The following is a 9,102-nucleotide window of genomic DNA, read 5'->3' as shown; positions in this document are numbered from 1 at the left end:
AAGACTAAATGTTGGATCAGACATTCCTTTGTCTTTAAATTAACATGGTTGCTTTTCAGCACTTTGGAGAGGTCCCTGACTGTAGGCTTTCCTAATGCCAGTGTTTTTCGGTACCTTGCAATTTACTGTCTCCGAATACCTGATGGAAACTCAGTTATGAGTTAGTCCTGACTCAATAGCAGTGAGTTGAGTTGAACTGGAGTAACTGCCACTGGCCTATGTGAGAAACAAGGCCTAGGCACCTTGAGGACAGAATGTAAGCAAACTGTGTACTGCTACTCTGTGTGTCCCCAGTCCATCTGATTTGCATAAGGGATTTTATTCATTCATTCACTTGCTAACTAGGACTCCTGTCAATTCTGACTCATAGATCACTCCATTGGGTTTCCACAGCCATAGATTGAAATATGAAGAGACTGCTCATTTTCTCTCCAAACCTCACTTTCCAGAGGAGGAACTGGTGGACTAAAATTCCCAGAGAGGCATAACTTTTGCAACAGCAGCTCAACTTGCAACTTGCTATGGACTATACCTCTTGGGCTCTATACGGGAGGTCTCATACTGCAGGAATGGCAGATCCTAGGAAGGGCCTCTTTCTTTCTCTATGAGAGTAAGATGCTATCTCTCCACATCTCACCCCTTTGCTCTGGACTGTAGCAACCTTTCAGAAGGCCCTGCTCTCAGCACTCGTGTGTCCCCAAACCTGCACCTATGCTTTCATTCTTTGTAGGTACATTGGGGTCCCACTTAGACATGGCGTGCAGAGCAGTCACTCTAGAACATGGCCACAGAGCTGCTACCTCCACCGCAACTTACTGATGCCAGAGGAGTTAGCCCATACAATGAGAGAGATCTTAACTCTGAATTAATAATTGTGCTCCAGCAAAGAGATTTCCAGAAAGAAAGCCTCTGAGCCCCATTCCCTTCCACTGAGAAATGACTAGAACTGAGCACTGCCTTCCAAGACCCTGTGCAATGAGCAGCTTCAGCCCAAGAGAAATCACTTGAGGTGGGGAATGCTTAGCAGCAATTTGGGCTGGAGCAGGGGAACTAGGTTGCAAGGACATGTCTTCCAGGACAAGATCTGCCGGGCAGTCAAGGTGGTTACTGTTATGTGCTATAGCAGATCCTCTCTACAGGAGCTGCATTGTGCATAAGAGATTGGCCATCTGTCTCCTACAGAGCACCTGATGGATTCAAAACACCTCCCTCTGGTGTGGGAGCATAACTCTTTATCCATGAGGCTATCAGAACTCTCTAGGAAGGACAGGGTGTAAACCTAACATTCAGGGCTGGAATATGCAATAAACAAGATAAGGGCTGCCTTACTTGTGCTTGCTTACTAATCTGTAATAAACAGTTTTGTGTGTTTTTCATTACCTCAAAGATTACTGTGTAAGCACAAGTTACCTTCCTCATTAGGAACTCCATCCTTGTCTGAGAGTGCAAATTTGAAAAGAAGCATTGGTTATGTAGGAAGGTTCAGTGGGAAAGGGAGAGAAGCAGATGCCCGCCAGACCTAGAAGCAGAATCTATGATGTGGAAGAAGGTGAAAAATTGTCTACCACACTCCCTGCATTTACCCTGCTCATTGGGCAATCCAACATTGCAAAGGACGTGGAGGACACTGCCACTGCCATCTTACATAGGAGGAAAGTGAGGCTCAAGGACACTGGCAGGACCCAAACCCACACCCCCATACAACCTCGCTAGGCCCCCCAAGAAGATTTCCTAAGTGGGAACATTGGTCAAACAGCTTCCTCTGGAATCAGAAAACAGTAGCCAGGGGAGAGGCAGTAAATAGGTTCCTTAAGCAACCTAGTTGTAAGGAGCACCAGCTTTCTCTGGTGTGGGTTTACACTGCCCCTCCTGACATTGCCTCTGGACATCTAGGCCATCCAAGCGGAGTCTGAACCTGCCTGATCTACTCATGTCTCCCTCACAGTTGGGTGTAGTGTACACTGAAGGTGGCTTTGTAGAAGGCGTCAACAAGAAGCTTGGCCTTTTTGGTGACTCTGTGGATGTCTTCAAGGGCATCCCTTTCGCTGCTGTCCCCAAGACCCTGGAGAACCCACAGCAACACCCTGGCTGGCAAGGTGCGAGTTGGTGGGTGCTTGGTGGGGCTGTGTGTCTAGAATCTTAGCCATGCACATGCCAACTCTTCCTGTCATTTGCAGAGTGCCTTGGGACAATGAGTTTTTAATTGCTGACCAGTCCCTCACCTCTGGCACTGGATATGACCAATAGGAACTGCTCATAGTTGTCTCCACAGTGGAATCCATGTCGTACTTGCCAGACCCCTTATCTACTTCTGCCTGCAGGGACTCTGAAGGCGAAAGAATACAAGAGTCAGTGCCTGCAGATCCACAGGTTTCAGGGCAAAACAGAAGGGTCAGAGGACTGCCTGTACCTCAACATCTGGGTCCCCCAGGGCAAGAAGGAAGGTAAGCCCGTCTCCTAATGCCTATTGAATTCACTTATCCCAGCATAAGGCACCAAGGAGTCTAAGTCTCAGGCTCAATCAACTCCGCTGTGTCTGTGAACACCAAGATGAACGTTCTGTAAATCACTCTGTGTGTGTGTGTGTGTGTGTGTGTGTGTGAGAGAGAGAGAGAGAGAGAGAGAGAGAGGCTCTCTCTTCTGTCCCCAATCTGGTAGCAGGGATGACTCTTGGAGGTCACAAGAGCAAGCCTTCTGGGAGATTAGACAGGAAGGGGGACTGGCCAGGTGTCTGAGGGTCACTGGGTCTTCTTGCTCCTGTTCCAGTCTCCAGAGACCTGCCTGTCATGGTCTGGATTTATGGTGGTGCCTTCTATATGGGATCTGCACAGGGAGAACAAGTTCGTGGCACCCGCATGCATGACGGGGAGCAGATCGCCACCCGTGGCAATGTCATCGTGGTCACCTTCAACTATCGTGTGGGTCCCCTTGGCTTCCTCAGCACTGGAGATTCCAATATGCCAGGTTTGCTCAGCACTGGAGGCCTTGGTTGTGGGGGTAGTGAGTGTGCCCCCATTCCACGAACTCTAAATCCAGCAGGGATGCTCCAATTCCCCTGTTCCCAATCATCTCCTGGCAGCTCTATGGAAAGATCCAGAATCTCTTTCACTGTGCTGAATACTGGATTTGAATTACAAAACTCAGGTGTAGAGAAATAAAACAGACTGCCAGACATTGAGACAGAGACCAGAGAGAGAGACTAAGGGAGGGAGGGACTGCAAAGCCCAGGGAGATACACACTGAGACACAGAAACAGACCAGAGAGATAAACAATAGAGGGATCTTAGCAGAGAAGGGGGAAATGAGGGGAACCAAGCTGTCCTCCCACTTCTGCCACAAACTCCTAAATCTCCCCACACCCAACCTAGGCCCAGACACCTGGGGGCTTCCATTTGCTATTCCTGTTTTTTATGCATTTGAGGATACTAACCCAATTCACACTTACCATGTATCATCTGTGTAACTGGCTCTAGACCTCTTGTCTTTAGCATCTCCACCTCCCTGCCAGGGGCCCCCAGTGAATACACCACCCCCTGTCCCATTCTCAGGTAACTATGGCCTTCGGGATCAGCACATGGCCATTGCCTGGGTGAAGAGAAACATTGCAGCCTTTGGGGGAGACCCCAACAACATCACTATCTTCGGGGAATCAGCTGGAGGCGCCAGTGTCTCTCTGCAGGTCTGGACTTCCCAGAGTGAAGAGTCTGCTTCAAAGGGTTTAAGAAGAAGCTAATGGGTGTGGGACAGACAGGAGGGGAAGAGGAGGCTGGAGCTGACACTCTGGGAGTCTTGGGCTGAGCCTGGGCTGGAGCAGGGTGGGCGAGGCCTTGGTGACAGGACCTCTGTGTGTTGCAGACCCTCTCTCCCTACAACAAGGGCTTGATCCGGCGAGCCATCAGCCAGAGTGGCGTAGGAGTGAGCCACTGGGCCATCCAGAAGAACCCACTCTTCTGGGCCAAATGGGTAGGTGGCAGGCAGGGGTGGGCATGGATGGAGGTCAGCTCAGATGCCTAGAAGGAGTCTTCCACCTTTCCATTGTCCCCAGTCATTCTGTCCTGAGCACTGGCCTCACTTACCCACTTACTACTTCCTGCCCCCCACAGATGGCCAAGAAGGTGGGCTGCCCTGTGGATGACACCTCCAAGATGGCCAAGTGTCTGAAGGTCACCGATCCGCAGGCCCTGACTCTGTCCTACAAGAATCCTCTCACTGGTCTGGAGGGTGAACTGGGAGGTCTGGTGTGAACTGGGAGGTCTGATGTGAACTGGGAGGTCTGGTGTGGGGCATGGGAACTCAAGTTCTGGGAGGGGCCTGCATGCAGTGCAGAATCTTGGCCCCAGAGAGGAGAGCATTGTGTCTTATCTGGGACTTAAACCAGTCACCAACTTGCAGAATTCCCAGCATTTGAATTAAATTGCTCCTTTTGAAGCCTCAGGGCCCCAGTTGTAAATGCTGGAGAGAGCCAATATTCCTTCTTATCTTCCATGATTCATGTAGCTCTTTGAGAAACTGAGGAATATTTGATGAATATCCAGCAATGGATGCATATATGCAGTGTTCACCCCCAATTATAGGACAACTCATAGACCCCTTTAAAGTCTGCCTGAGAATCCAAGGATCTCAGAGCAAGAAATTTGTATTAGATGACCATTCCATTATTCAACAGGTGTATTATGAGCCCCAGATGTAGCTTTTGATCATCCATCCCTAATGATTTTTACCTGGGAAGGTTCAAGCAACCCATCAGGACAAACCCGTTACCTGGTGCACTAGAAGTCTCTGCAGCTTATTAAACTCATGCAAAGTACAATGAAGCCCACCACATAATTTATGTGAATGAACCTTACACGTGGGCAAACACAGAGCCAACTTTCATTTAGAATTTGGCCAAAGGAAGAACAAGGTCCCCCATGCCTTCAACTGCACTGGGCTGGTCCTAAGAAAGCTGGGGCATTAACTTGTGCTATATGGTTCCTTGAGGGCCTAGTGCATGGGCTCTGGAGGGCATTGTGGGCCTCTCAGAACTTTTGGCTAATAGACAAGAACCTAGACCTGAGAAAGAGGTGAATTTCTTCATTAACCCCTGCAGTTGCTGCTAGGTCTCTTTCTGCTGAATTTATTCCAAATGAGAAGACAGAGGGGAAAGGGGCTCACCCTGCAATAAGAGGAAAGATGTGGCCTCTATACTAGGATATTCTACCAGGGGTGATTTTGTTTCTGGAAACTTATGGCAACATCTAAAGTTTGTCAGAAGTGTTTGCTACTGGCACCCAGGGCATTACAAACATCTAGTAATACATAGGACAGCCTCTCAAAACATAGAATAGTCTGGCTCAAAATGTTAATAGGACAGAAGTTAAGAAATTCTACTCTGGATATAAGAAGGAAGGAGATCCCCACTGCACGTCATAGAGAGGGGATCCGTTCCACACTCAGGGGTAGAGAGGATGGTCGGGGGGGATACTGGATGGTATGAGAATGTGTTGGCTTTTCCATCCAGAGCCTGCATCCAATAGTCTGGCCTATGTCCCGGTTGTGGATGGAGACTTCATTCCCGATGACCCCATGAACCTGTACGCCAACGCTGCCGACATCGACTACCTATCAGGCACCAACGACATGGATGGCAGCTTCCTGTCCATTGTTGATATGCCAGCGATTGGCCAGACTAACAAGGCTGTGACAGAGTAAGCTGAAGCCAGGATGGTGCTGAAGGCTGCTGAGGGCAGGTATCAGCCTGAGAGAGGTGGTCTCAGAGGGTGAAGACACTAGCACAGGGGTGGGAGTGAAGGAGTTACGAAAAGTTTGTACTGGCAGTGGGAGGCTGTTCAAGGGTGGGAGTGAAGGAGTTAACAGGATGCTGGGGTGGGAGTGTCCGTAGTTCTCTTCTGAGGGTGTGTGTGGGCACCTCCTGTTGGTACTGGGTAGAGTCCAGTGTCTGCTTACTCCCTGCAGGGAGGACTTCTACAATCTAGTCAGGAAGTTCACCATCACCAAGGGCCTCCCAGGTGCCAAGGGCACCTTTGACATCTACACCGAGTCCTGGAATGACCACCCATCCCAGGAGACCAAAAAGAAGACTGTGGTGGATTTTGAGACTGACCTCTCTTTCCTGATACCTAACAAAATGGCTGTGGCCCAGCATAGACTCAATGCCAAGTAAGGACATGAGGGTGGGGGTGGGAGTGGCTCCCATGAAAGACTCACCTGGGAGACCACACCCAGCTGCCAAAGCTTACCCAGTGGCCGGCTCCTGGGTGTAAGGATGCTTGGAAATGTCCCACTCAGTTCCTGATCTCTCTGCCCCATCTCCTTTATTCAGACCTGACAAGTGTCAGCAGAGCCTCTTTGTCTTTCTCAGTCTACAATCCCCTCCCATTGTCTGCCATGTGTCTGATGGTCCTCTAACTTATTCAGTCCTTCCCACTGGGAGTTCTTAAGTCTCTCCTCCAATCCTTATGCTGTGTAGATGAAGAGCACATTGGACAATGGTTTTGTTCAGTAATGCTAAGGGACTTCAATATTGAAAGCAATGTTAAGGCCCTCAAGAATTACTTTCAACTCAAGCATGTGACCACATGGTTTTGTGCTCACTCGTCAATCCTGACTCACAGTAGCCCTACCAGACAGAGTAAAACAGCCTCAATTATCATCTTCCCAGGAACAGAAGCAGCTCAGATGGGTTCAAATTTCTCCCCTGAAGCACCTGGTGAATTCAAATAGCTGACCTTTCACTTAGAAGTCTAGCACTTAGAAATAAAGCCACTGGGGCTTCTCTGATCACATTAAAAATCATAATAACTCATGGCCATCAATACAACTCTGATTCATGATGGCCCCAAGTGTTCAGGGTAGAACTGTGCATCATCAGGTTTTCAGTGGCTGATTTCCTGAAGTTTATCACCAGGGTTTTCTTCCAAGTCACTTCTGAGCAGACTTAGATCGCCAGCCTTTCTGTTGACATCTGAGGGCTTAACATTGTATTGCTGGAGTACTTAGAAAAATATGAAGACATATTAAAACTGGGCATCTAGGCTAAATGCTTTGAAACATCTGTCAGTAAATTTAACTGTCAAGGCAGAGAGGGAAACAACTGAGGGCAATTACCTTTTTCAATTAAATGAAGACTACAGATCCATCTGCAGAGGGCAAATCTTTCTTGGTGGTCCACAGTTATAAGAGGAAATGCCTCAAACCTTTGTGTCAAGGTGAGGAATAATTAAAAAGTCAAATCCATAAGTCTGGCTTACAAGTTCCTATCTCCAGAACGAACAATCCTACTTTCTTTGTGGAACCTCTCTAGAATCTCCCTTGCACCCACCCTCCCCACCACCCCCTACCTCACCCACAGACTCCCTTTGAGCCTGTCTCTGTTTTGGACAGCTCAGGTGAGCATCCACCAACATGAGGCCCTTCCTACTCGTATACAGGAGCGCCAAGACCTATACCTACCTGTTCTCTTACCCATCACGGACGCCTATCTTCCCTAACTCGAAAGGAGCTGACCATGGAGATGACGTCCAATATGTGTTTGGGCAGCCTTTTGCCACTCCTCTGAAGTATGGACCTGAAGACAGGACTCTCTCTGAGGCCATGATTGCCTACTGGACCAACTTTGCCAGGACTGGGTAAGATTTGAGGTTGAACCCAGGAACACCTGAGACAGGAAACATGGGAACTTCTTGTACTGCCTCAAGTTGACCTATCTCAAGTTTACCTAGGGTCCCTGCACCATCACTTAACAACTTAGGAGAGTCACATGGCCTTTATGAACCCACCTTTCTCCATCTGCCACAGCAGACAGAAGTTACCAGCATGCACGCTACTCTGAATCAGGCCTTCAGAGTGCTCAGGCCAGTGGCCAGTTCACAGGGTGGCATTGCTGTCAGGATCTAGCCTGGAGCAAGGGAAGCGTGTCCAGACATGCAATAGGGCAGACTTGTCCAGACATGCAATAGGGCAGAGCTGGTTATTATACAGGTCTCATCTCTTGTGAACCTAGAGACCCCATTTTGTCTTCTCTCACTTTACAGGGACCCAAATATGGGTCACTCGGCTGTCCCTACACACTGGGATCCCTACACCCTGGAAAATGACAACTACCTGGAGATCAACAATAAGATTGATAACAACTCCATGAAGCAGCATCTGAGGACCAAGTACATGCAGTACTGGGCCCTGACTTACCAGGCACTGCCCACGGTGACTGTTGGGGAGGTTTCCCCTTTGCCTCCCAGTGACGACTCTGAGGTGGCTCCCTTGCCCCCAGAGGATGACTCAGAGGCTGTCCCTGAACACCCTACAGGTGACTCTGAGGATGCTCAGATGCCCGTAGTTCTTGGCATCTAATGTCCCATGATCCTTGTCCTCAAGAAGTCATACTGGTGGGAAGCTCAGGGGTCATCTCCCCTTCCATATTCTTCCTGAATAAAGTCTCATCCTTATATATTTGTTGTCTTTTTTTGTTCCAAAGACTCAGCTAGAGGAATGAGATGCAACCATTTCACTTTAAAACACATAGAGTTCAGGTGAACACTTAACAACACTCTCTTGGTCAAATTGTCAAGTTCCCAGTAGGTCAGTATTACAATTCTCATTTTAGAGAAGGAGGAGGAGGTTTTAGAGTTACAGGGCAAACTCAGCATTGCGATTCGGCTTGTGTCCCTCCATAGCCTGTCCCTCTGTGCCAGACTGCTGGCTCCTGATGGGCTGAACTTGGTCCTAAAGGGTGAGATGGTGTCAGCGGTAATGAGAGAGAGGGGTTGGGCTCTGCAGAGGGCTGGCCCCTTGGAGGCAGTTGTAGTTCAACTCAGTCTCATTATGGTCTCTGGTCCTTGGTTGCCTCTGCTCTTACTGGTGCTGCTATTGGGCTGGTCTGCCTCTCTGTCTTGTTTAGGAATCTCTGGCTCAGGGACATGCTGTACTCTCCATGTCTTCCTTCTTGATGATAGTGACTTCCTGTTCTACAATTCTGAAATTGCTCAACTTAACCTAGTGGAATGACAAAACAGTCCAATCACCTCTTTATTATTTTTTTAATACCAAGTAGTTTATTATATGCTGTTACCAGTATATATAAAATAATTACTAACTTTGTGAAAT

At 48.5% G+C, this 9,102-nt stretch overlaps 1 protein-coding gene across 1 annotated transcript; it reads left to right on the top strand.

Annotated features, from left to right (window-relative positions):
- Positions 1 to 1,945: 1,945 nt before the first annotated feature.
- On the top strand, positions 1,946 to 8,349 carry LOC102861086 (bile salt-activated lipase-like). The gene is made up of 10 exons (XM_006894432.1): positions 1,946 to 2,096; positions 2,322 to 2,444; positions 2,767 to 2,964; positions 3,549 to 3,679; positions 3,856 to 3,963; positions 4,104 to 4,221; positions 5,501 to 5,687; positions 5,956 to 6,159; positions 7,431 to 7,628; positions 8,034 to 8,349. Exons 3-10 carry the CDS (start codon positions 2,787 to 2,789, stop codon positions 8,347 to 8,349), a joined length of 1,440 nt encoding a protein of 479 aa, XP_006894494.1. The 5' UTR covers positions 1,946 to 2,096; positions 2,322 to 2,444; positions 2,767 to 2,786.
- The last annotated feature ends 753 nt before the right edge of the window (positions 8,350 to 9,102 follow it).

The sequence above is a fragment of the Elephantulus edwardii genome, unplaced genomic scaffold (genome assembly GCF_000299155.1).
Source record: "Elephantulus edwardii isolate Elephantulus edwardi_28Jun2011 unplaced genomic scaffold, EleEdw1.0 scaffold00141, whole genome shotgun sequence".
NCBI lineage: Eukaryota > Metazoa > Chordata > Mammalia > Macroscelidea > Macroscelididae > Elephantulus > Elephantulus edwardii.
Note: the sequence above shows the minus strand (reverse complement) of the source record. Positions and strands in the feature narration are given on the sequence as shown.